The sequence below is a fragment of the Pituophis catenifer genome, unplaced genomic scaffold, assembly GCF_029215685.1.
Source record: "Pituophis catenifer annectens isolate HBS135680 unplaced genomic scaffold, rPitCat1.0.hap2 SCAF_10, whole genome shotgun sequence".
NCBI classification, from domain to species: Eukaryota; Metazoa; Chordata; class Lepidosauria; order Squamata; family Colubridae; genus Pituophis; species Pituophis catenifer.
Window position 1 is genome coordinate 20,937,608 of NW_027256890.1, and position 27,236 is coordinate 20,964,843.

General features: G+C 44.7%; 1 protein-coding gene across 1 annotated transcript; it reads left to right on the forward strand.

The window, feature by feature from the left end:
- Positions 1 to 3,693: 3,693 nt before the first annotated feature.
- Positions 3,694 to 26,935, forward strand: PCP4L1 (Purkinje cell protein 4 like 1). The gene is made up of 3 exons (XM_070951313.1): positions 3,694 to 3,730; positions 23,585 to 23,639; positions 26,631 to 26,935. The coding sequence occupies exons 1-3, from the start codon at positions 3,722 to 3,724 to the stop codon at positions 26,774 to 26,776; spliced, it is 210 nt and encodes a 69-aa protein (XP_070807414.1). The 5' UTR covers positions 3,694 to 3,721; the 3' UTR covers positions 26,777 to 26,935.
- The last annotated feature ends 301 nt before the right edge of the window (positions 26,936 to 27,236 follow it).

The window sequence follows — 27,236 nt, forward strand, 5'->3', positions numbered from 1 at the left end:
CAATCCCCTCGGAATGAAGTTAAACCCGTTTGGCTCCTGACGGGCGAATGAGAAAACTCACAGCCCATAGTTAGATCGACTCCAAGTTGTTGACGAATCTGGACAAGAAAGTAGCTTGCTGGGTTTGGACTGAGTAAAGAGGGGTTAAATAAATGTAAACAGGTAGTCCTCGGGTTACGACCACAAGTGACCCCCCCAAATTTATGTTGCTCGGTGAAACGTTTGTTAAGGGAGCATTGTTGTCCTGTTTTACGACTTTTCTGGCCACATTTGTTAAGTGAATCTCTGGCTTCCCCCATGGGCTTGGCTTGCCAGAAGGTTGCCAAAAGGGGATCATGTGATCCCGGGATCCTGCGTCCGCCATAAATACGAGTCAGTTGCCAAAGCGTCTGAATTTTGATCACATGACCAATTTTAAATTTGTTTTAAAACAATAGGGGTGTTTTAAATTGTTTGGGCCAAATTATTTAATGTGGTGATATCAGCGGTGGGTGAGGAGAATCTTTGTCCGGATTAGCAAAACCACAGTTACAATCTCTCTCCCCCCATACACACAGAGTTGGATCCAGGATTCCTCTTAATCATGGTTTGTTGAGAAGGCTGGAAGCATCTTGTCGGATCAGCTGGCGGAGGGGTGATATCAGCGGTGGGTGAAGGGAATCTTTGTCCAGATTAGCAAAACCGCAGTTACAATTTCTCTCCCCCCCCCCCATACACACATAGTTGGATCCAGGATTCCTCTTAATCATGGTTTGTTGAAGAAGGCAAGAAGCATCTTGTCGGATCAGCTGAGCATCAGCTGAAAGACCCACCCACCCCCCGCTCAAAAAAAAAAAAAACTCCCCCTAAAATGACAAACGGAATAAGCCAGGGTTTTCAGCCAAGGGTGAAAAAAGAAGATTTAAACAAGCTAAGAATTAATAAACTGATAACCAAAGGCAGTTTGTTACCAAAGAGAGAGATGGGGGGAGAAAAAATAGAATATAAATTGCCCAGTGCTACCGTCTGCCTGAGCCTGGCTTGGCCTGAAGTCCTATTGTGTATTTTTTGATGAAATAGAAGTTGATCTTTCCACTTTGATTAATGATTTCCTGTTTGGGCCCCGAGATATTTGGGGTTTTTTTTGAGGGGAGAAAAAACAGCGAAGGCAGTCAAGAGTTTTCCCATCGCTCAACCTGCTCCCCGTTTCTTCCCCCCCGGCTGGGCTGTGCCACATGAATTTTTTATCTTCTGCTCTTCGGGCTTTAAATTAAATATGATGGGAAAAATTGAGCAGAGAGAGCGAAAGCAGATGAGAAAGCACGAGGTTTTTAATCAGGTTTAAATGGACTTGGAGAAGGGGAATTTAGACACATCCTGGGTGCAAAAGAGGACAGGAACCAGCTGGTAAAATACGGTTGTTTGATTTAATAGAATAACAGAGGGAAGGAAGGGTTAGGGCGAAGGAAGGAAGGAAGGAAGGAAGGAAGGAAGGAAGGAAGGAAGGAAGGAAGGAAGGATAGAGAGTAAAGGAGAAAGAAAGTAAAGGAGAAAGAAAGAAAGAAAGAAAGAAAGAAAGAAAGAAAGAAAGAAAGAAAGAAGAGAAAGAAAGAAAGAAGAAGGAAGGAAGGAAGGAAGGAAGGAAGGAAGGAAAGAGAAAGAAAAAGAAAAAGAAAAAGAAAAAGAAAAAGAAAAAGAAAAAGAAAAAGAAAAAGAAAAAGAAAAAGAAAAAGAAAGGACAGAAAGAAAGAAAGAAAATTAATAATAAAAAGAGGGAGGGAGAGAGTGAAAGAGGGAGAGAGAGAAAGGAAGGAAGGAAGCAAGGAAGAAAGAAAGAAAATAATAAAAAGAAAGAAAGTAGGAAGGAAGAGAAAGGAAGGAAGGAAAAAAGAGAAAGAGAAAGAGAAAGAGAAAGAGAAAGAGAAAGAGAAAGAGAAAGAGAAAGAGAAAGAAAGAAAGAAGGGAGGGAGGGAGAGAGAGGAAGGAAGGAAGGAAGGAAGGATAGAGAGTAAAGGTGAAAGAAAGAAAGAAAGAAAGAAAAAGAAAGAGAAAAAGAAAATTAATAAAAAGAGGGAGGGAGAGAGAGAGAGAAAGAGGGAGAAAGAGGGAGAGAGAGAAAGGAAGGAAGGAAACAAGGAAGAAAGAAAGAAAATAATAAAAAGAAAGAAAGAAAATAGGAAGGAAGAGAGGAAGGAAGGAAAGAAAGAGAGAGAAAGAAAGAAGGGAGGGAGGGAGAGTCAGAGAGAAAGAAAAAAGGAAGGAAGGAAGGAAAGGAAGGAAGGAGCGAGAGAGAGAGAGAGAGAGAAAGAAAGAAAGAAAGAAAGAAAGAAAGAAAGAAAGAAAGAAAGAAAGAAAGAAAGAGAGAGAGAGAGAGAGAGAGACCTTGGAGGTCTTCTAGTCCAACCCCCTACTCAGGTTGGACTAACGTTTGTTTGTTTGTACCCGGCTTTTATTATTTTTACAAATAACTCAAGGTAGCCAATATATCCAATACATCTTCCTCCTTCTGTTTTCCCTATAACAACAACCCAGTGGAGTTCTGGGAGTTGAAGTCCACCCATCTTAAAGCATTCTGACTGGGGAATTCTGGGAGTTGAAGTCCATCCATCTTAAAGCATTCTGACTGGGGAATTCTGGGAGTTGAAGTCCATCCATCTTAAAGCATTCTGACTGGGGAATTCTGGGAGTTGAAGTCCACCCATCTTAAAGCATTCTGACTGGGGAATTCTGGGAGTTGAAGTCCATCCATCTTAAAGCATTCTGTCTGAGGAATTCTGGGAGTTGAAGTCCATCCATCTTAAAGCATTCTGACTGGGGAATTCTGGGAGTTGAAGTCCATCCATCTTAAAAGCATTCTGTCTGAGGAATTCTGATCGGGGTGGTATCTACTTAACTTTGCTACCGGTTCGCAAATGTGAGCGCCTGCGTGCGCTTGGCTCGTGCGCGCCACCTCCACGCATGCGCAGAGCTTCAAAAACGGAACGTGATGACGTCCCGGCAGGTGGGCGGAGCTAGTAGTGGGATTCAGCCAGTTCGTACCACTTCGGGAGAACCGGTTGTTAACTTTCTGAACAGTTTGGCAAACTGGTTGTTGGAAGAAATCATTAGGGCGGAGAACCGGTTGTTAAATTACTTGAATCCCACGACTGGGCGGAGCCTCTCGCAGCCACCGCTACCAATTCGCCCGAACCGGATAGAACCGATACCACCACTGATGCGGCCCTCAACGAAATCAAGTCGGATACTTAAACTAACCAAACTTGAGTTAGCTCACTTTCCGAAATCAACAAAAGCTGGCCTACGTTGTTGTTTTTTTTTTTCAAACGCACGTCTCAGCCTTACGTTCTGGGTTTCCGAGAGCGAGAGAATTGCTGAATTTGTGCAACCTCACCTCTCTTTTTTATTATTTAAAAAAAGAGAGAGAGAGAAAAAACAAACAAATTGGGAGACACTGTTTACTACCACCGAGCTGGTTATGCTCCACTTTGCAAAAGGACTGTAGAAAACCCCTGGCTTCTCTCATTGGCTGCCCGGCCCTGTCAATCAAAGTGCCGGGTACCTTTGAGTGCGGCTAATGTGCCAGTGTGCTGGGAATGCAAACAGATGCTGTGCGCTTGAATGAAAATCCAGCAGAGACAGAGAGAGAGAAAGAGAGAGAGAGAGAGAGAGAGAGAGAGAGAGAAAAGAAGGGATACAGCATCTTTCTTGGAGCATCTCCTGAGAGCATCCAACTGCAGCCACTATGAGTAAGGTACGGGGAGGAGGAGACGAGAAGGAAGGGGGGGAAAAAAAATACAAGAATTGGGAAGGATGCGATGTGGAGGACGGGAAAAGGGACACCACCAGCTGGAAGCTTCCTGCTTGGCTAACGGATTTCCCCTTTGCACAAAAATTAACGGTTGTGAATCCCTCCTGGTTGTGCAAAATGGGGACCCCCCACACACACACCCAGAGGTGATTCCAGGACACCGAAGCCTTTTTTTAAGACTTGTGCAAAGGAGAAGGCAAGGGATGGCAAGCAGGGTTGTGTTTTTTTTTTTGATTTGCACGCTCTCAATTTTAATTGCGAGCCGCGGGTATTTACGAAGCGAAGCGGGCAGGGCGCACTGCACCTGTAGGCATCCCAGTGAGGAGGGAGGGGGAAAAAAAAAGAGAAGGAAAGAGACGGAGGAAGAGAGGGAAAAAATAATAATAACATTGCGGAGAAAGAGTGTCCATAGCATGGCGTTTATGGCTCAAGATAGATAGATTTGGTGCCTGGGAAAAAAAAAAAAGAAAAAAAGAAAAAAAAGAAAGGCTGGGAGAAATTGAAGAATTGTATACGTAGGGTTGAGTGTGTCATTTGCACGCCTGTTCGGCAAGGGGACGTCTTCGTTCCTGTCGGTTTCTGAGGTCCTTCTGGTTGATTTGTTTTTTTTTACTTAACCCCCCACTTTCCTAAAATACTTCTTTGATATAGCTTGATCTGCTTGCAAGGAGAGATAGGAATAAATGCATTTTTTTAAAAATGGGGGAAAAATGTTCTCTATCCTGCAATGTATGTATGTATGTATGTATGTATGTATGTATGTATGTATGTATGTATGCTGGAATTGGTGGGGTTAGAAGGAAGGGAAATGTCCTTATTTGCCTCTGCTTCAGGAGGCTGCCTGTTTTTTTTTGGGGGGGGGGTTATCCATCCGTTGAATCTAGGGTGAATTTATGTGCATCGGGGCGCATTGGTGGAGGCGAGAGAGAGAAACGTGCAGAAAGGCTGTCCTGATGCAAAGTGATGTGCCGGAAATTAAATCTGCGGTGTCCATGCGAAACAGAGGGATATTATTATTATTATTATTATTATTATTATTATTATTATTAGTCGTATTATTTGGAAACTCGGTTCCTTAATCTGGAGAATATTCATTTCTGGGAGCTAAATCCCGCTTGTGTCGGGATGCGTGCGCGGTGTGTGGTGTCTCTGAGGGCGCTCGGATCTGAATGCAGATGCCGGGGACTCTGAAGCACTGATGTGGAGCATCGGGCTGGTGTGCAAAAAGCTGAAATGGAACAGGGAGACCCACTTTTCGCAAAAGAGGAGAGTTGGAGGGGGGGGACGACTGAGAGTTGGGCAGGCGTAAGGAGATGCAAAGCGTGCATTATGTAAAAACTCGGGAGCCTCCTGATGAAATCCATTGGCAGGAGAACTAGAAGTGCCCCAGGGAAGCCAGGGAATTCACGGAGGAGGAGGAGGAGGAGGAGGAGAAAGAGAAGGAGGAGGTAGATGAAGAGGAGGAGGAATGGAGAACATGGAGAAGAAGGAGGAGAAAATAGAGGAGGAGGAGGAATGGAGAAGGAGAAGGAAGAGAAGAAGAAGAAACAAGGAGAAGATGGAGGAGGAAAAGGAGAAGAGAAGATAGACAAGGAGGAGGAGGAGGAGATAAACAAGGAGAACATGGAGGAGGAGGAGACGGAGGAGAAGGAGGAGAAAGACTAGGAGAAGGAGGAGAAGGAGACAGATGAGGAGGAGATGATAGACAAGGAGAAGATGGAGGAGGAGGAGAAGAGAAGATAGACAAGGAGGAGGAGGAGACAAACAAGGAGAAGGAGGAAATGATAGACAAGAAGAAGATGGAGGAGGAGGAGACAGAGGAGAAGAAGGAGAAAGACTAGGAGGAGGAGAGGATAGACAAGTAGAAGATGGAGGAGGAGAAGGAGAAAAGGAGAAGAGAAGATAGACAAAGAGGAGGAGGAGATAAACAAGGAGAAGATGGAGGAGGAGACAGAGGAGAAGGAGAAAGACTAGGAGGAGGAGAAGATAGACAAGAAGAAGATGGAGGAGGAGGAGGAGATAGACAAGGAGCAGGAGGAGGGGAGGGGAACTCTAGGAGTTGAAGTCCATGCATCTTCAGGTTGCCAAAGTTGAGAGATGTTTTCCATCCTCCCATTCCTTCCGAGGCCTAAGCTGTGTCTTCTCTCTTTCTCTTCTCTTGGCAGCCTCTTTCAGTCCAGTCAGTCTCCCAATGTCTTTCTCGCCTACCCTTGCAAAGAGTAACAGCGAAAGGGCTATTATGGGATAGGCCCCTTTTACCGCTTACGTTTGCCTTTTTAACGCCCATCGATCTATTTTGTAACGTCCATTAAAAATAAGTCAACTTGGTCAAACTTTGGTCGAAGTTTTGCTTTCTTAAAAAGAATTCAAATCTGGGCCACCTTAGCTCTAGATCCAGGGGCGGGCTTCCAAAATTTTAGCAGGGGGTTCTCTACCTGGTTGGTGGGTGGGTGTGGCCATGGTGGGCGTGGCCTAGCCGGCTTCCTGCACCACAGTGGGTTTTTGCCCTCCCCTGGCTCCGGAGGCTTTTCTCGAGCCTCTGGGAGGATGAAAATGACCTCCCCAGGCTCTGGAGGCCCGTTTCCGGCTTTCCCGAACTTCCGGTAGGCCCATTTTTTCATCCCGAGCCTCCGCATGTGCCCTGCACTTACCTGCATCCGAAACGGGTGGGTGGGGCCAGCCAGGAGTGGGATTTGGGGGTTCTTCAAACTGCACAGAATTTTAGCTAGAGGTTCTCCCGAACCACTACGAACCCCCCTGTCTAGATCCCCCAAGCGTCAAATGTCATTGCTTTGACAACATTATTATTAATAATAATAATAATAATAATAATAATAATAATAATAATAATAATAATAATGCTTCATTTGTTCACTGGACAACAACAAAAGTTTTTGAAGCAGGTTAAGACTTATAAAAAATCCCGATCACCTCACCGATTTGAACCAGAGAGAAGCCAGAAAAAAAATTTTTAGCTTCCCTCTGCATGGCTCCGGTGCAAATTTCCTTTTCTATTTTTTTTTTCCTACTCAAATATTGAATTAATAATTCATTTCTCTTACTTGACAGAAAGTCAATGCTCTCTCCCTCTCTCTCTCTCTCTCTCTCTCTCTTTCTGGTTTTTTGCAAATCACACATATTCTTGTGCCAATAAAGCCGCAAGCGCTAATCAATTTAAATAAACATTTTTTAAAAAATAATAATAATAAAAATTGAGCGGTATGTGCTTGAGAGAGAGGGATGCAGATGAAATAATATTTTGAACTTTGGAGAGCTGCAAGCATCGTTGGCCATCATTTCTGGTGACAGTGTCCTGTCACTTTTTTGGGAAATAATCTCAGAAGCGTGCAATATATTAATAAATTTGGGCGCCTATTTTTAGGGCCCTAAGTCAGCTTGAAAAGGACGCGGTGGGTCAGCGGCTAAGACTCTGAGCTTGTCGATCGAAAGGTCGGCAGTTCAGCGGTTCGAATCCCGAGTACTGCGTAACGGGGTGAGCTCCCGTGACTTGTCCCAGCTTCTACCAATCTAGCAGTTCGAAAGCACGTAAAAAAAAAATGCAAGTAGAAAAAATAGGGACCACCTTTGGTGGGAAGGGAACAGCGTTCCATGCGTCTTTGGCGTTGAGTCATGCCGGCCACATGACCACGGAGACGTCTTCGGACAGCGCTGGCTCTTCGGCTTTGAAATGGAAATGAGCACTGCCCCCTAGAGTCAGGAACGACTAGAACATATGTGCGAGGGGAACCTTTACCTTTATATATAATGGATGGAAACCGATCAAGGAGAGATTCAACCAGGGAATGAGGAGGAATTTTTGGACAGTGAGAACAATCCACCGATGGAACAGAAGTTGCCTTCGGAAGTTGTGGGAGCTTCATCGCTGGAAGCTTTCAAGAAGAGACTGGGCTGCCATCTATCAGAAATGGTGAAGGGTCTCCTGCTTGAATGGGGCGGGGGGCTGGACTAGATGACCTCCAAGGTACCTTCCAACTCTGTTATTCTAATTCTAACCTGATATATACAATTCTATATGATATATGATGCAATCTATTGAGGGAAACCCCCCCCCCACCCCAAAGGGCCCTATTTATACTGTCTTCTTAGTCCAAGCGTTCTTTGAGAACAAGGGAATTGATAAGGGTTTGGGTCTTGTGTGGCTTAAATCCTATACAGGAAGTCCTTGACTTACAAACAGTTCATTTAATGACCGTTCAGAATCACAACAGACCTGGAAAAAAGGTGACTGACCGATGACTGTTTTTTCACATTTATGACCGTTGCATCATCAATGTGAAAAGCGGTCATAAGTCACCATGATCACTCAACAAAATTCAAACGCTTGGCAACTGACTCCTCTTTATGACGGTTGCACTGTCCTGGGGGGGGGGGTGTCATGTGATCACTTTTTGAGACCTTCTGACAGGCAAAGTTAGTGGGGAAGCCAGATTCACTTAACAGCCTACTCACGGAGCGATTGTAGTGATTCCGTGGCAAGAGAGGTCGTAAAACTAACAACTGTGGCAAAGGAAGGTCGTAAAATGAGGCAAAGTTCACCTAACAAATGTTTCAGTTAGTGGCAAAAATTTTGAGCTCAAGTTGTAAGTCGAGGCCTATCTGGAAAACTGTTTCAGATGGGTTTTATACAGTATTTATACAGGCTGTTTAAGATCCTTCAGGACCATGGAGAGCTCTTGAAGGTGTGAGATGTTGCTACGAGGGTTAATCATAATGGCTAACGAACATGGCTGGGCTAGGGAATTCTGGGAATTGAAGTCCACCTGTCCTCAAGCTGCCAAGGTTTGAGAAACACGGCTTTATAGTACGCAGATCTTTAATACATTTAGCAAAGAAAGAGCCATCTAACCTAAACGATGAGAAGGAAACTCTTCAGACCAGGTAGATCGCCAACAATCGGACTTACTCTCTGTAGTAAAGTAGAGCATAGGACTGAATGCTGCTTAGGCAGAAGGGGGAAATCGAAATCCGTGCAAAAGCGAGAGAATTTGACTGGCGGGTTTTGAAAAAATGAGTTTTTTAAGGCAGAAGCTTCGTGGGAGAAGGTCCTTCCACGTTGATCTATTTAGACATGGCTTCCTAGGAATCTAGAGTTAGATTCCCGTTCTTTGTGCGATGGTTGTAAAATCAGCTTGGCTGGATTGTTGCAGATACTCAAGAGAAGACTGCCAATTTGTATGATTCACCGACCACATAGTTTAATTTCCTTCTGGATGATCTGATCCCAATGCGGTCCTTCAAATCTTCCAATAGTGCCTTCAACAGCACTGTATCTCTTCTTCTCTTTCCTTCCTTCTTTCTCAACCTCAAACCCTTCTCCAGAACATTGGATCTTTGCACCATGTGCCCAAAGTAGGATCATTTGAGTTTATGGGTAGACTGTCCCGGGTGAGAATTCTGGGTTGGTTTCTTTGACGATCCATTGATAGGTTTCCTTGGCTGTTCCAATATTTGAGGGGCTGCCCCAAAGAACAAGGACAAGAAGCAACCGATGGAAACTAATCAAGGAGAGCTTTTCAGGCAGTCCTCGACTTATATCCAGAACCTCAAGCGGAATTTCCATTCCATAAACGAGGCAGCTGTTAAAGCGAAGCGTGACTCATCTGACGGCCATTTTTGCCGTGGCTGTTACTTGAGTCACGTGGCCATTAAATGAATCCGGCTTCTCCTAATGGATTTGCCGGAAGCCAGCTGAGCAGTCACAACTGGGGAATCCCATGTCTTTTGTAAATACATGCCGCTTGTCAAGCGCCCCATTTTTGATCATGTGACTGTGCGACGGTCGAAAGTGCGAGGACCGGTTGTAAGTCCCCTTTTCAGCACCGTTGTTGCTTCCGACAGTCGCTAAACGAATGGTGAGTAAGTCGAGAGCTGCCGGTTACCAAGCTATTTTTTTTTTTCCTCTTTTCCTTTTTTCTCCTTCAAACAATGGACTCCCCGCTGAACCGAGCAACCTCAAACCTCCCTTCGTCTTTTCAAAATATTTATATTTATTTCTTATCCGAATGCATCGGCCGCCCGACTCCGATCGACCCTGGGCATCAAACAAAACTAAGGGGATAAAAACAAAGAAGCATAAACAAGAGCTCAAAACATTAAATCAAACAGACAGCCCAGAAAATAATTGTTAAGTAACATTTTCCTCAAATCTGAAGGGTGTTTACTCTGCTGTTTCCCCCCCCCAAAAAAATCTGGCTTTTGGCATAACCGTCTTTTGCAGAGGTGAAGTTTGTGAGCCTGTTTTCCACCACCAGCGCTCTTCCCTTAATCCTCAATTTGACAAATGCAGAGGTTTTATCCCTTCTCTGGCTGCTGTGTTTTCGTAATTCTCAAAACTCTGCCCTTTTTTTAAAAACCGTTATGATGGACGTAAAGCTATCCGAGTGGGTTTCCACGGGAGCGATCTATAAGCCTTGTCGATCAATTAAACGAACGAATACAATCCGTGGAAAGCTAGTTTTTTCAAAGTGGCCTTCGGCTGTCCGTCGTTGATGTCTCTTTTTAATTATTTTTAATGCCTCCGGTTTCCTTTACTGACGTTTCGGGTTTTAATTGCCGTCTGCCAAGGAGACCGCCGGCATCCGCGGGATAAATCAATTTAATAAATAGATTAAACCAACTTCCTCCTGACACTTTCTTTCATCCCCCAGAGTAGACGGGAGCGAAACTGACATTTGGAGAAAACCAAGAACGAAAATTCCGTACAGTTTTTGTTAGCTTGGTCAGGACAAACTATAATAGTTGGCTTGTTTGACAGGCAAGGCGACGCGAGGGTAACATTTTTGGGGGGGTGCGGGGAATGTCTAGCATCCTGTCAGAATTCAGTCCCCTGTCACAGCAAGCTGGGTGAAGGGAAGTCAGCCTGTAAAGGTTGCGTGCATCTTGGTTTAATTTTGGAAGCTTCACCTCTTGCGAGAATATCCTAACTTGGTTTGTTAACCCGGGTTGGAGGTTGGATCTGCTAACAGGATGTCCCCGATCGAAGGGAAATTTGAGGTGGGTTCATGTTGCAGGACCCTGGTTGCTGGGGACAAAAAAATGGCTGAGAATTGAATGATTTCACTTCATGTTTTCTCTAAAATGAACATTTCTAGTTCAAACATTCCTACGATCAACTTCATTTGCAACTTCAACCTGATAGTTACGTACAGGTAGGTCCTTGATTTAGGACCCCAATTGGGGTCCAGGGTTTGTATTGCTAAGCGAGGCGGTTGCTAAGTGAATCGCGCCCCGATTTTGCAACCTTTTTTAAAAAAAATTTAAATTTTTTTTTGCTGCAATTGTTAAGCGAATCGCTGCATTTGTTAAATGAATCAGATGGCTTTTAAATGAATCCGGCTTTCCCCATTGACTTTGCTTCTCGGAAGGTCGCAAAAGGGAATCGATCACGTGACCTCAGGATCTTCAGGAACCGTCGTAAATGTGAGGCAGTTGCCAAGCCTCTGAATTTTGATGCCCTGCTGAGCACGAGAATGCTGCAATGGTCATAAGGGTGAGGCCCGGTTGTAAATCCCCCTCCCTTTTTTCCCACCCCCCAGCGCCGTTGTAACTTCGAACAGTCTCTTATAACGAAAGGTTATAAGTCGAGGACTACCCGTCCAGTTGCACGGCTGGAAAGGAGAAAGCTTGATCCTGCTTGGACTGAAAGACCTCCAATGTTCCTTCCAAACTCTTTCTGAAAACTGAATTGTCTTTTGCAGCTAACTGGATCCAGCCAAGAATGAAATATCTTGGAATTTTTTTTGGGAAAGGTTGAGAGAAAGGATTCGTAAAGAACATCTCAATTTAATTTAATTTATTTTATTTTATTTTTTTAAAAAAAACCCAAATAAAAACACTTGGGACTGGATCGAATTTAGCCAAGGTTGCAGAACCTGAGAAAAATACGATATTGATTTGCAAAAGTCAGCCAGGCTAATTTAAAGACTGCAGTGTTACAAAAGGCGACACAATTTGAGAGTTTCTGGATGCCTCGGGGGCTTGTCTCCTCTTTTCCACCCCCTCATCATGTCCCCATTGGGGGGGGGTGTCTCTCTGCAGCCCCCCACCTTCCCCATAATTAGATTCGGCAGCCCTGGATCTGATGAAAACATCAACGCGCATTTTCTATGCCAGCTTTTTATCGAGGATGTGTTAAAATGTGGAAGAGTTTTGTTTGGATTTGAGGTGGGTTGGAAGCTTTCCTGGCAAGAGAACAGAGGGAGTTCGCCACTGGAGGTGGTCCTCGTTTAGTGCCCGCCTCGTTTAGTGCCCGCTCCCCGTTACGACAGCGCTTAAAACCAAAATATAACTTCACGACGTAACGCCCGTAAACGACCTTCGTGGGTTTAGAAAGGCGAAGGAAAGCCGCAGTAAGATGATAAGCACCGTTTCGGTTTCGCTAAGCAAACCGCTTCCCTCAGCGACCGAGGTGCCCCTTCCCACTGGCGGTCGCTAAACGAGGGCCACCTGTATTGTCTTTTTTAAAAAAAACTTTAACAAGCAACCCTGATAAATAACGATCTTCGTGGGTCTATAAAGCCAAGAAAAAATGTGTGCACCGTCGTGATTTCCCTCAGTGTCCGCTTCACTTAACAACTAAATTACCGATCTCAATTTGGGCTGCTAAACGAGGACTGCCTTTTTAAAAAAAAAAACTTCCCAATTTAGCCTCCAAACCTTGGATTTCCTTGTAGCCTCCCAACCAGGTTTAGCAAGATCCTTGTTTGCTTCTTCTCCAATTTAGCAGCAAACCAGACATCAATTTTTGGAGGGAGGAAATTGCCAAATTTCCTGGGAGGAAATAAAAGGCAAAAATCAGAGATAATCTCCCATTTTTGAATGTGGGACGTGGCCTATTCGAAGCGTTTCAACGTTTGGGATTCAACCCCGAGCAACGGCAGGATTTCGGCTGATAATTCAAAACCATGCAGAACATTCGGACCAAAATATAAACTATTTTTTAAATAAACCCTAATCTTTATTTTTTTTTTTATTTGTATCCAAAGGACTCTATCCTCGCTTAAGGACGTGAATGGGGCTCGCTGAACTGACAATTCTCCCTTCCCCCCCTCCTCTTTTTTGACCCCCCTCATTCTTCTTTTTCCTTAATCTTGACAATGCCTAAAATTGATCTTAATGACTTATTTATGCAAGCTCAATTTCTCTCCCAGGAAACGCTGTGCGAGAGACACTCCTGGCGTAGCTTTGTTTGAAGGTCGAAATCCGTTGGCGGCGAAGTGGCGATATTTTGAGGAGCTCCTGTTTTGCATTTAGCGATTTACTCAGCTTACGGTTTACTGTCGTACATGGACTGAACAATATTTTTTAACGTTTCGCCCCAATTTTTTTTAAAAAATGGGGTAAAGTAGGGAGGTTTTGCAATTGTGGGGCTTTGCTGATTTTTTTTTACTGCAGCGTGGCACGTAAAAAGACGGCTTAAATATGGACAATACTAATAAACTCTATGTGATGTCGGGAAGGGCATCCGGCTGGTAAACGCTTAGCTGTGAACTCCACATGGCGTCAGGAAAAGCATCCGGCTGGTAAACACTCAGCTGCGAACACCATGTGGTGTCAGGAAGGGCATCTGGCTGGTAAATGCTCAGTTGTGAACTTCACGTGGTGTCAGGAAGGGCATCCGGCTGGTAAATGCTCGGTTGCGAACTTCACGTGGTGTCAGGAAGGGCATCCGGCTGGTAAATGCTCAGCTGCGAACACCATGTGGTGTCAGGAAGGGCATCCGGCTGGTAAATGCTCGGTTGTGAGCTTCACGTGGTGTCAGGAAGGGCATCCGGCTAGTAAATGCTCAGTTGTGAACTTCATGTGGTGTCAGGAAGGGCATCTGGCTGGTAAATGCTCAGTTGTGAACTTCATGTGGTGTCAGGAAGGGCATCCGGTTGGTAAACGCTCAGCTGCGAACACCACGTGGTGTCAGGGAGGGCATCCGGCTGGTAAATGCTCGGTTGTGAACACCATGTGGTGTCAGGAAGGCCATCCGGCTGGTAAATGCTCGGTTGTGAACACCATGTGATGTCAGGAAGGGCATCCAGCTGGTAAACGCTCAGCTGTGAACTCCACATGGCGTCAGGAAGGGCATCCGGCTGGTAAACACTCAGCTGCGAACACCATGTGGTGTCAGGAAGGGCATCTGGCTGGTAAATGCTCAGTTGTGAACTTCATGTGGTGTCAGGAAGGGCATCCGGTTGGTAAACGCTCAGCTGCGAACACCACGTGGTGTCAGGGAGGGCATCCGGCTGGTAAATGCTCGGTTGTGAACTTCACGTGGTGTCAGGAAGGACATCTGGCTGGTAAATGCTCAGTTGTGAACGTCACGTGGTGTCAGGAAGGGCATCCGGCTGGTAAATGCTCAGCTGCGAACACCATGTGGTGTCAGGAAGGGCATCCGGCTGGTAAACACTCAACTCCTTCCAGTCACCTCGACTCTACCCTGAATGAAGGGACTACACTACAGAGTCTTTTTAAAAAAGGGAGTTTAATAAGGATAATCTTCCAGAGACATGCATGAATTTTCAAGTTTGCATTTGCAAGCAGCCCGAGAGACCCGGGGCGAAATAAATCTATAATAATAAGCTGTTCTACAAAAGGCTCTTCGCAAATCCAGATTCACCTTCCTCTCCCTCTCAGCGGCCTGCAGCCCTGTAAAAATGCACCGCCGGCAAGCCGACATCCAACAGGGAAAGCACCTTGCCTTGCCAGAGAAGGGGACCAGGGAACCTGCTAGGGAGGACGGATTGCAGGGCTGGTCCACCTGTGTGACTTTTTTGGCATCCTCCTATCTATATTTATTTTTTTCCATTTATGGAAGCAAATTCTAGCTGGGTTTTTCCCTCTTTCCACCGCCCCGAAGAATATTTATTTGCTCTGTTTCTTTCCCGGGTGATTATCGGAACATATGCTGCTGTTTCTTCTGTCTCTCTCTTTTTTTTTTCTAGTTCTCTCTCTCTCTCTGTCTGCAATGGTGTGTTCATTATGGGATGGATTTGCAGTTGCCTCGGCAACAGAGGAAGAAGGAGAGACCTCAAGGAGAAAGGCTTTAGGAAAAGAAAAAAAAAAAAAAGAGAGAGAGAGAGAGAGAGAGAGAGAGAGAGAGAGAGAGAAGAATAATTTGTCTTCCAAAATTTGGGGGGAAGGAGAGAAATTCAGAATTGGGGTCGTTTTGCGAGCATCTAAGAGGCCACTGAAGTCTGCAAGGGTGGGGATGCCATGATCCATCTGGCTGGCAGGATCAGGATGATGGGAGGGGTAGTCCTGCTTTTCAAGAAAATTAACTTTATTTATCCCACCGGCCGCAATTATTCAGGCTTCACTGGACGGTTTGAAATCCTTGGTGGCTGCCCTCAATTTCTTAACCGCGAGTACTTTTAAGATAGGTTGGTTTTTCGGTGTTTTAGGGTATTTTGCGCTGGTCCAAGGAAAGAAGTGAAGGGAGTTTTTGCATGGGAAAGGAAGGAAGAAAGGAAGGAAGGGAAGGAAGGGAAGGAAGGGAAGGAAGGGAAGGAAATGAAGGGAAGGGAAGAAGGAAGGAAGGGAAGGAAGGGAAGGAAGGGAAGGAAGGGAAGGAAGGAAGGAAATGAAGGGAAGGGAAGAAGGAAGGAAGGAAGAAAGGAAGGAAGGAAGGAAGGAAGGAAGGAAGGAAGGAAGGAAGGAAGGAAGGAAATGAAGGGAAGGGAAGAAGGAAGGAAGGAAGGGAGGGAGGGAGGGAGGGAGGGAGGAAGGAAATGAAGGGAAGGGAAGAAGGAAGGAAGGGACGGAAAGAAGGAAGGAAGGAAGGAAATGAAGGGAAGAAGGAAGGAAGAGAAGAAATGAAGGGAAGGGAAGAAGGAAGGAAGGAAGGAAATGAAGAGAAGAGAAGGGAAAGGAAAGGAAAGGAAAGGAAAGGAAAGGAAAGGAAAGGAAAGGAAAGGAAAGGAAAGGAAAGGAAAGGAAAGGAAAGGAAAGGAAGGATAGAGAGTAAAGGAGAAAGAAAGAAAGAAAGAAAGAAAGAAAGAAAGAAAGAAAGAAAGAAAGAAAGAAAGAAAGACGAAAGGAAGGAAGGAAGGAAGGAAGGAAGGAAGGAAGGAAGGAAGGAAGGAAGGAAGGAAGGAAGATTTGTTTCCACAAAATGTAATTAACTTATGGAACTCCCTGCCACAAAGTACTGTATGTTAAGAGCACGTTAAACGGGGCTGTGATTTGCTGAGAGACATCCTGGCCAATGAACCAACTCAATTGAAAGGGGAAAAAAAGCAACTGCCAAAAGTCTTTTTTGCTGAAAACAAGAGAGAAAGAGAAAGAGAGAGAGAGAGAGAGAGAGGCAGGGAGGGAGGGAGGGAGGGAAGGAGGGAGCAAGGGAGGGAGAGAGAGAGAGAGAACAGCTGGGTAACAACTATCCAAGTTTATAACGCTGTGTTATGGATGTTTTTAATTTCGGCACATCCCCAAAGGCCACGAGATTTTACCGTTTAAAAAACCCAGTAAATAAGTAAATTAAAAAATCATGGAGGAGTAGCTTGGGAAACACGGTCCTCTTTCTTGGCAGGGTGTGTGCGTGTCGTGCCCAGGGGGCTAAAATTTGGATCTGCAAAACGCAGCACTCCAAAGTGGTACCTAACGTGGCCATTTCTGACCTGCCTTATGATGCTCAGAGTCACTTGGTTGAGTAGGGAAGCTATAGAAATGGAATAAATTGAATCCATCAGTCAATCAACTGATTCAATCCGGAAACGGCTGGGGGTCTCCCATAAACCCCACCCAGGTTTTAATCTAGGTGAGGGCCCTGAAAGAGCCATTTGTGGAATAACAGATTTGGAAGGGACCTTGGAGGTCTTCTAGTCCAACCCCCTGATCAAGAAATTGGTTGTCCAATCTCTTCTTGAAAACCCCCAGTGATGGAGAAGGAAGGAAGGAAGGAAGGAAGGAAGGAAGGAAGGAAGGAAGGGGAAGGGAAGGGAAGGGAAGGGAAGGGAAGGGAAGGGAAGGGAAGGGAAGGGAAGGGAAGGGAAGGGAAGGGAAGGGAAGGGAAGGGAGGAAGGAAGGAAGGAAGGAAGGAAGGAAATGAAGGGAAGAGAAGAAGGAAGGAAGGATGGAAGGAAGGAAGGAAGGAAGGAAGGAAGGAAGGGGAAGGGAAGGGAAGGGAAGGGAAGGGAAGGGAGGAAGGAAGGAAGGAAGGAAGGAAGGAAGGAAGGAAGGAAGGAAGGAAGGAAATGAAGGGAAGGGAAGAAGGAAGGAAGGAAATGATGGGAAGAGAAGAAGGAAGGAAGGATGGAAGGAAGGAAGGAAGGAAAGAAGGAAATGAAGGGAAGAGAAGAAGGAAGGAAGGATGGAAGGAAGGAAGGAAGGAAGGAAGGAAGGAAGGAAGGAAGGAAATGAAGGGAAGGGAAGAAGGAAGGAAGGAAATGATGGGAAGAGAAGAAGGAAGGAAGGAAGGAAGGAAGGAAGGAAATGAAGGGAAGGGAAGGAAAGAAGGAAGGAAGGAAGGAAGGAAATGAAGGGAAGAGAAGGGAAGGGAAGAAGGAAGGAAGAAAATGAAGGGAAGGAAGGAAGGAAGGAAAGGAAAGGAAAGGAAAGGAAAGGAAAGGAAAGGAAAGGAAAGGAAAGGAAAGGAAAGGAAAGGAAAGGAAAGGAAAGAGCAGGAGGGAAGGAAGGAAGGAGGGAGGGAGGGAAGAAGGAAGGAAGGAAGAAAATGAAGGGAAGGGAAGGGAAGGGAAAGAAGGAATGAAGGAAGGAAATGAAGGGAAGGGAGGAGGGAAGGAAGGAAATGAAAGGAAGGAACGAAGGAAGGAAGGAAATGAAGGGAAGGGAAGAAGGAAGGAAGGAAGGATGGATGGAAGGAAGGAAGGAAATGAAGGGAAGGGAGGAAGGAAGGAAATGAAGGGAAGGGAGGAAGGAAGGAAGGAAGGAAGGAAGGAAGGAAGGAAGGAAGGAAGGAAGGAAGGAAGGAAGGAAGGAAGGAAAAAAGAATCGCAGAATGACAGAGTCGGAAGGGGCCTTGGAGGTCTTCTCGTCCAACCTCCTGCTCAACCGAGAGACCTTCTACCATTCCAGACAAATGATTGTCCCATCTCTTCTTAAAAAAACCTCCAGTGTTGGAGCCCCCACAACTTCTGGTGGCAAGCTGTTCCATTGGTCAATTGTCCTCAGTGTTAGGGAGTTTCTCCTTAATTCCAAGCTGCTTCTCTCTCCTTGACGAGTTTCCATATTCGAGGCCAAAATGAGGAAAATGTCGCCTGGCATCGGTCGGCCTTGCTCGAAAGGAGGGCCGGCTTTCGGATTCCCACGTGCATCGTCCTGTTCCTTCGCTCCACCCTCAGCGCCCTATCGCTGGCAGATCCTGAGCGACAGCCACAGGGCGATGGGTATTGTTATCCCAGCAGGGAACCTGACCTTGAAAACAGTTGGAAGGCAGAGCGAGAGAGAGAAAAACATCTGGCTTGGAAGGGCGAGAAGCTCCCTGGGGCTCCCGCAGAGCATCCTCGACAGTTGAAGTAGAAATTGAGTGTATTTATTTACTTCTTTGGGCGATGTATACAATATATAGCTCCTCCTCGCCTCCTCAGTAACCGTAACGAGGTTGGGAGGGACCTCGGAGGTCATCGAGTCCAACCCCCTGCTCACACAGGGAGACTGACACTAGGGATTTCGAGCTCAGCGTCTTAGCCACTGAGCCACCTAGCCAGCTGCAGTCCTCAAGGGACTCTGGACAGACGGCTAGAAAAATGCAGGAATAAAACCGCGTCACAAAGTCTATACACGCAGTCCTCGACTTACGACAGCTCTTTTAGTGACTGAAGTTTCGTTTCGTTTCGTTTCGTTTCGTTTCGTTTCGTTTCGTTTCGTTTCGTTTCGTTTCGTTTCGTTTCATTTCGTTTTCATTCCATTCCATTCTTTTCTATTCTGTTATGTTCTGTTCTGTTCTGTTCATTCTATTCTATTCTTTTCTATTCATTCTGTTCTGTTCTGTTCTGTTCTGTTCTGTTCTGTTCTGTTCTATTCATTCTGTTCTGTTCTGTTCTGTTCTGTTCATTCTATTCTATTCATTCTGTTCTGTTCTGTTCTGTTCTGTTCTATTCATTCTATTCTATTCTGTTCTGTTCTGTTCTATTCTATTCATTCTATTCTATTCTATTCTATTCTATTCTATTCTATTCTATTCTATTCATTCTGTTCTGTTCTATTCTATTCTATTCATTCTGTTCTATTCATTCTATTCTATTCTATTCTATTCTATTCATTCTGTTCTGTTCTGTTCTATTCTATTCTATTCATTCTGTTCTATTCATTCTATTCTATTCTATTCTATTCTATTCTATTCTATTCTATTCATTCTGTTCTGTTCTGTTCTGTTCTGTTCTGTTCTGTTCTATTCTATTCTATTCTATTCTATTCTATTCTATTCTATTCATTCTGTTCTGTTCTATTCTATTCTATTCATTCTGTTCTATTCTATTCATTCTAGTCTAGTCTAGTCTAGTCTAGTCCAGTCTAGTCTATTCGTGATCGTACGTTGCGGACTAGCCGTCTCTATATAAAAATGAAATAATTCTGGGTTTGCGGTCAGGGTGGATTTGGAAGAGCGAAGGGAAGCCCTCCGAGGCAAGAAAATTGTGCAAAAAGACCCAAGAAAGGATCACACACACACACACACTTTCTCCTTTTTTTTCCATTTCTCCTTCCTCCTGGTTTTTGTTTTTTATTTTCCCCCTCTGCTATGCGGGGAACCAAAGAGAATTTAATTGCTCTTTTTCCAGCTTAATTGCCCACCGGGGTCTAATAAATATCAGATGGTTTCCTTTGCGCACAGCAGCTGCGGTTGGCTGTTCAGGAGGCCGTTTTTACTTTCTAGTTTCCCCAGCCAGGCTGTGAGCGAGCAACCTTGGAAGGCACCACAACAACACACCCAGACACGGGTTCAAATCCTCTTTCCTTGCCTAAAACTCTTTTTCAGGGGACCTTCCCTTAATTTATCCGTGGGCTGTCAGACTCCTGACAATGCGAAATAACCTCATAACTACGTAGTATGATGGACTGCAGGGCCGGCTCAACGTGTAACATGTTCACACTGGTGCAATAGGACTGGGTGATTTGTTAATACGGTTTTGTCAGACTTCGATGCTATCTCAAAATAAATGAATTTCCGAACTGCCAACCTTTAAGGAAATTTTCTCTTTATTCGAGTACAGCAACCGGATCATGACTCGTGCGGTCAGGACTGACCTTTGCCCCCCAATCCCTCCCTTTCCGATCCCCAATTCTCTGCTTCTCATTGGCTATCTTCCAAGTCACTCTCCTGACTTCTTTTCTCGTCAGTTTACAGGAATGTCCCCCCTCCTCTTCATTTCCAAGGAGACCGAGCTTCAAAGGGATTTAGCAGGCAAAAGTTCAGGCTTTATCTCCCTCTTCTATGTCAGCGCTGAGACGCTGACAGATTTATTGGGTTAGGGATTTTCTGTCTTCCCTGTGAGTTGTATTGTGATGTCGAGGGTGTGTGTATGCACTTGTTCTGCCCCAGCTACGGACCCCAAAGAACGCAGCACACACAAAGTCCGTTCAAACCTTAGTTTACGAAATAAACCAGTTCTTTACAACAACGGCTGTTAATGAACTGCATTAACAGCCGCCAAGAATTCAAAGAATAATAACTGAAAGCTTACTGTGGTTGGCGGAATGCCCGGAAGCAATTTGCAGGAAGCTGATAAGATAAGTAAGACAAGACACGAAGGTATGTGAACGAAGTTGTTCCCTGCAAATTGCTTCAGTTGGCATTCCTCCTTAAATAGGCTAAGGGAGTGGCCAATTAGCCCCAAGACTTACTCTCGAGGAGACCTCCTCCTGAGGAGCCACTCCTGTCTTTGGCAGCTCTGCGCACCCGTGCATCGAGAAGAGGCTCCTCCTCTTCGTCCTCTTCACTTAAGGGAGCTTCTGAAGGCCCTGGCTGAATCCCCGCCTCTGGCACCACATCTTCTCCAGCCTCCTCATTGTCTGGCTCGAGTGCCAGCTGCACAGGCTGCTGGCGCAGCACCACACCAGCCTCCTCGCTGTCCGAATCAGCTACACAGGCCGCATATGGGCCACAATAGCACTGAGGGAGCTCCACCAATCTCATTGTACCCGTGTTTCCCCAAAAATAAGACCCTGTCTTATATTTTTTTGAACCCTGAAATAAGCACTTGGCCTTATTTTCGGGGATGTGTTATTATTTTGGGCCGCGTGCAGGAAACCAGAGGAAATGTTGGGGACCAGCTGCGCATGTGTTTAAATATTTTCAGGGAAGATTCCACAATAGAAAACATTAAATTGAAAATGAATACAGCAATAGAGAGAGATGAAGGAATTGGAAGGGAGGAGGAAGGAGAGAGAGGGATGGAAGAGTAGGGAGGAAGGAAGGGAAGGGAAAGCAGAGTAGGAGAGAAGGCAAGACAGGGAGGAAGAGAGGAGGAGAAGGAGAAGAGAAGGGGAAGTAGAGAAGAAAAGAAGAAGGTGAGGAAAGAAAGTTGGAAGGAGAAGAGGGAGAGGTTAGGTTTGAGGAGAAAGATTGCTGTATAATAAAAAAAAAGATGAAGTGGAAGGAAGGCAGCTCTGAACAAACAAATATAAATATATTAAGAAAAAGAATGAACCGTTTAAGAATCAAAGAGGATAAATATGCCCAAATAATAAAGTTAGAATTTAGGGATAAATGAAGAAGGTGTTTATGTATGCATGTATAGAAACACTGAGGTATATTCAAAAAAAAAAAAGGAAAGGGGGGAAGACTAGATGGACAAAAATTGTAACTGAGTAAAATATATTTGAATTTGACTAATTGTATAAAATAAGAAACGACCGACACTCTGTTCAAAAAAAAAAAAAAGAAGAAAGATGTGGCTGAAGGTGGGAGAGGAGAAAAGAAAAAAAACAATAAAATTTGTGTAAAACAAACAAACAAACAAACAAACAAATAAATAAATATTTTCAGGGAGGGCTTATTATCAGGGGAGGTCTTATTTTAGGGGAAACAGGGTACATACATTGTGCGCTGACAATAAAGGTTTGAAATTTGAAATTCAACCTGCTCTTTCCTTCCCGATTACCGCCCCTTGTCTGGGTCACACACCAGCCGTTTGAGAAATGGCCACAGAACCCCCAGGTTCATTTGCATTGTCTACACACACACACACACACAGAGACAAAATCCATTTTCCTTCTGGCTTCTTCTCCTTCGATCGCCTCCCTTTTCTCCTTCTTAATGCAGCTGTTCATCCACTAATGATTGAATAATTTATGGCTCGCGAGTCCCCCGCTTCGATTGCCTGACGCTAAGCAGCTTACAGGGTCATGTAGAATATACAGGACACGGATGGCATTCCATAACATGTTAAGACACACCTACCTACCTGGCATATAATTATTGTATATTGTTTACTGTATGATATATATATTATTATACGATGCTCTTCACGTGTAGCATATTGTCGTTAGATTTTTCTGATGCATCTGAAAGGGAAAATGATGAGATCGAGAGAGAGAGAGAGAGAGAGAGATAATAGGATTAGAGGATCGACAGAGATGGATGGATGATAAATAGACAGATAGATACTGTAGATACCCTGTTTTCCCCAAAATAAGACATCCCCTGATAATAAGCCCAATTGGGCTTTTGAGCGCATGGCAATAAGGCCAAGCTCTTATTTCAAGGTTCAAAAAAATATAAGACAGGGTCTTATTTTTGGGAAAACACGGTAATACAGAGCGATAGAGAGACAGAGAGAAAGAGAGACAAGAGAGAGAGAGAGGATAGATAGATAGATAGATAGATAGATAGATAGATAGATAGATAGATAGATAATAGATGGACGGATGGATGGATGGATGGATGGATGGATGGATGGATGGAGAGAGAGAGAGACAGAGAATTCAGAGAGAGAGAAAGATAATAGAGATGATAGAGATGGATAGATTATTAGATAGATAATCATCTATCCATCTATTTCTATCTAGCATCTCTATCGTCTCTCTCTCTGAATTATCTATCTATCTATCTATCTATCTATCTATCTATCTATCTATCTATCTATCTATCTATCTATCATGTTTCCCTGAAAAATAAGAACCTGTCTTATATTTTTTTGAACCATGAAATAAACGTTTGGCCTTATTGCCAAGCGCTCAAAAGCCCGATTGGGCTTATTATTAGGGGATGTCTTATTTTTGGAGAAACAGGGTATCTAGCTGTCTGTCTGTCTGTCTTTCTGTCTGTCTGTCTATCATGATGAGAGAGAGAGAGCGAGAGAGACAGATGATAGATGGATGGATGGATGGATGGATGGATGGATAGATAGATAGATAGATAGATAGATAGATAGATAGATAGATAGATAGATATGGAAAGGAGGGGAAAAGGAAGGGAGGGAAGGAGGGAGGGGAATCCATTTGGAAAAGTACAGGCAACCTCTTTCAACGGATGCAGAATTCATGTTCAGAAAAATGCCCAGAAGAAGAAAATAATTCCGAAAACCAAAACAACTTTCTTTTGACAGGGATTCAAAGAAAAACCCCACTGAGCTCTGGCAAACACCCATTCCACAAAACATTAAAAAAAAACAAAATAAAATAGTAACAGGTCACGAGGCTGAACCCTCTGTTCCAAAGCTTGCCCCCCCCCTCTTCACCTCTGGAAGGATCCCCGGGGGGGCGATCTGAAAATCCTGATGACTTGGCAGCCAAGAAAGTCACCTTCTCCAAACTAGCATGTTCTCAAAACCGCCTTCTCTCTCGCTCTTTCTCTCCCCCTCAATTTAATTATCTTTTCTTCTCCAACAGCTCACCTCCGATGAGTCACCAATCTCCAGAGAGGTTCCCCGGCCAGAAGAAAAAGGTGAGAGGGAGACTCTGGAGGAAATACCATTCACACATCATCACGAAATCTCCAGAACCGTTAAGCCTACAAACTTGAAATTTGCCACATATGTTCCTCTTGGCTTCCAGGTGCTCGCTAAGAAAGGATTTTTCAAAAGGACCATCGGATCATTAGTATTTCTTATATTAATATTATTAACACGCTCTGATGCTAAGGAGTTGGATGTTCTACTCCCCCTCCCCACCTGAAAAGAACTCTGTTCCAACTGCCACTGGGGCATGGGCGTGGCCAGCGCCTGACTCATCCGGCCTGCAGGCTGGGAGTTTAGACATTCTACTCCCGTTCCCCACCTGAAAAGAACTCTGTTCCAACTGCCACTGGGGCATGGGCGTGGCCAGCTCTGATGCTAAGGAGTTAGACTGAGGGAGAGAAGGGGATAAGATAGGAGAGGATCAATGGGGCCAGCCTGAGGGAGAGAAGAAGATAGGAGAGGCCAATTGAGCCCGATACCATAGTTTCGTAGCGGACCACGGGTATCCAGCTAGTATATATATATATTTATGCTAATCCATTAATCAGGAACGTGGAGGAGCCACCCACTGTGGCTGTAAGTCATGCTTTTACTTCTTGGATGGGTGGTTCAGAACTCCTTTTTAATTGCCTTTATTTGTGGATTATTATATCCTGCCTTTATTGTTTTTACAAATAACTCAAGGCACCTTCCCCACTCCTGTTTTCCCACAACAATGCTGTGAGATACGTTGGGCTAACAGGCAGGATTGGCCCAGCTGCCTTTCATATCTAAAGTGGGACTAGAACTCCCAGTCTCCTGGTGATTAGCACAAAGTCACTCATTCTCTCCTAGTCATCATCATCTTTTAATGACCCCATAAATCCCTTGCGGGGTGAAGTCTGGGCAAGTGAATGGAGGTAGCGGAGTGTTTTAATGGACGGATGCCTTTCCTGTCGCCAGAGTGTTGTGGATTTAATAAGACCAACACAACTTTTCAGGGTTAGCCAGAGACATTGTATATTGCGCAATAGGTTCAAAACTCTGTACATTAAGCATTGAACAAAGACAGAAATTAGGTACAATGGTTTTTATACCCTTCTAGACAAAGGATTCTGTTAACTCAGCAGTTTATGTGGTCATATACATTTGTCATATTTAATTGACACTTCCCAATTACTGTTTCATTTTATTCTTTGCCAACAGTCATAATTCTTTTTGCCAATTACTGAAGCATAGATTCAAATTATCTCTTGTTAATATTACATGTGGTCATACTTGATCTCTTTAACCTTCATACTGTATATCACCAAATGTCTCTTATCTCTGACAACTGAGGGGCCCCTCTGTGAATGTTTCTACTTCAAAGGAATTCTCTCCTTTCAACTGGAGATAATTGGCTTCCCTCAAACAAGCACATTTCCTTTCTTACAATACTATGAATAAAGAGGGTCCTTCAGTGATCATCCAGCTGGATCCGCATTTACCTAACTACATTAAAGGCGGAGTTTTGTTCAGCAGATAATATTCTCATTGTGCCCAGAGAGAGAGAGAGAAATATCTGCCTCTACCTAGGATCGAACTCACAGCCTCCTGATTGTGAGGCGAGAGCTCCACGTCTAGGCCACCGCACCACTTCAACTCACTGTCTCCTAGTGACTGGCTCAAACTCACCCAAATGGCTTTCATGTCTAAGGCGGAACTAGAACTCACCGTCTCCTGGTGATTGTCCCAAAGTCACCCTCTGGCTTTCCTGACTAAGGCAGGACTTGAACTCATGGTAGTGTTACCACCTCTCCTTTCTCCCCCACAAAAAAACAACAACCCTGTGAGGTACGCTAGGCGGAGAGAGAGGGACTAATCAAGGGGCCACCTGTAGCTGAGAACTTGAACTCAGCACCTCATCTGGTACCTTCCCCTTTATCCTTTTGCAAAAAGGATGGAGGGAAGAGGTGAAGACGCAGGGATGCTCTCTCACCCCATTGGATAGTGGTTGCCAGGCAACCTGGAAGCAGTGATGCTTTCTGTCTATGTTCCATTATAGGCGGTTGTCTGCTTCCGGTTGCTAGGTTACCGTGTCCGCTTGTAAGTTAACGCAATGCCCAGAAATCCTGGTTCCTTTTGCTAAATTTTTCATCCACTGTCCAAGGATAAAAATATGTTTTTTTTAAAAAAAATCTGGGTGTATTTTTATGATGTGGGGGTGTGCAACTGTTGTTGTTTTTTTAACTGCAATTGGACTCTGGAGTTTGGTAAGTAAAATATTGCAAAAAGTTGAGTGAATTTCTGGGGGGGGGGGAAGGAATTTTCTGGGGCAACTGAGAATGCTGGGAGTTGAAGTCCAGGTGGGACTTTGGCGTCAGATCTACGCCACAGTATCGTACGAAGGCTTAAAAAAAAAAAAAAGAATCCCGAGACGAGCAGAATATAAATCTGAAAATTACAACTATATAAAAACCACACACCCAGGATTAAAAAAAATAAAATAAAATAACAAGAGGTATTGGGGCAAATCTATAGATCCATATAAAAACTGTGATTTCTAAGTCTGCAACGTACTGAATGTGGCGGTTTTTGAAGAAACCCATTCTCTGCATTTTTATTTGATTTATTTATTATCTGGCCTATCAGCAGGTGTCTGATTTGGTCTAATGAGGGTCTCGTTTGCAACGATGTCGGAAAATTGCAGCCAGAGATGGGTCTCAGCAGGTTCTGACCAGTTCTGGAGAACCGGTAGCGGACATTTTGAGTCGTTCGGAGAACCGGTAGTAAAAATTCTGACTGGGCCTGCCTCCATCTATTCTCTGCCTCCCGAGTCCCAGCTGATCAGGAGGAAATGGGGATTTTGCAGTATTCTTCCCCCTGGAGTGGGGTGGGAAGGGAGATTTTGCAGTATCTTTCCCCTGCCACGCCCACCAAGCCACGCCCACAGAACCAGTAGTAAAAAAAATATTTGAATCCCACAACCACTGACTGCGACGATTGTTTTCTCCCCGCAGACAAAGCCGAAAACCCCAAGAAAACAGAGCCGGAAGAAGAAGAAATTGATATCGATTTAAATGCCCCAGAAACGGAGAAGGCCGCTCTCGCCATCCAGGGGAAATTCCGACGTTTCCAAAAACGGAAACAAGACCCCAGTTCCTGAGCCTTTCCGGAGTCTTCCCACCTCGCCTTGACGCGCTTTTCCTTCTCCTGTCCCTGAAACCCCGCCGCGATTCCATTTCCTCTCTTCTCTTCCCATCCCGACGAAGCGGGGAGGAGGGATTTGTCCTCTGATCTTCAATTCATTTTAATTTTTGCACGTCCTGGGAAAATGGTCAAAGCAGAGGAAGGGAGGGGGTGGGGTGGGGTGGGTGGAAGGGGCTGCTGAGTGCACAGACGCCTTCCACTCTGCTTCACCGGAAGCCCCCGATCACGGGCAGAGCGAGAGATGTCGTTCAGTCCACGACTTACGACCGGTCGTTGAACAAGCGGTCGAGGTTACAATGGGCTGTTGTTGTTTTTTTTTTAAAATCTACTTATGACCCATCCTCAGAGTTATTACTGCCATGCCTCTGTTGGCACAATTGGCACAATTGGGGCACTCGGCAACTGGCTCGCGTTCG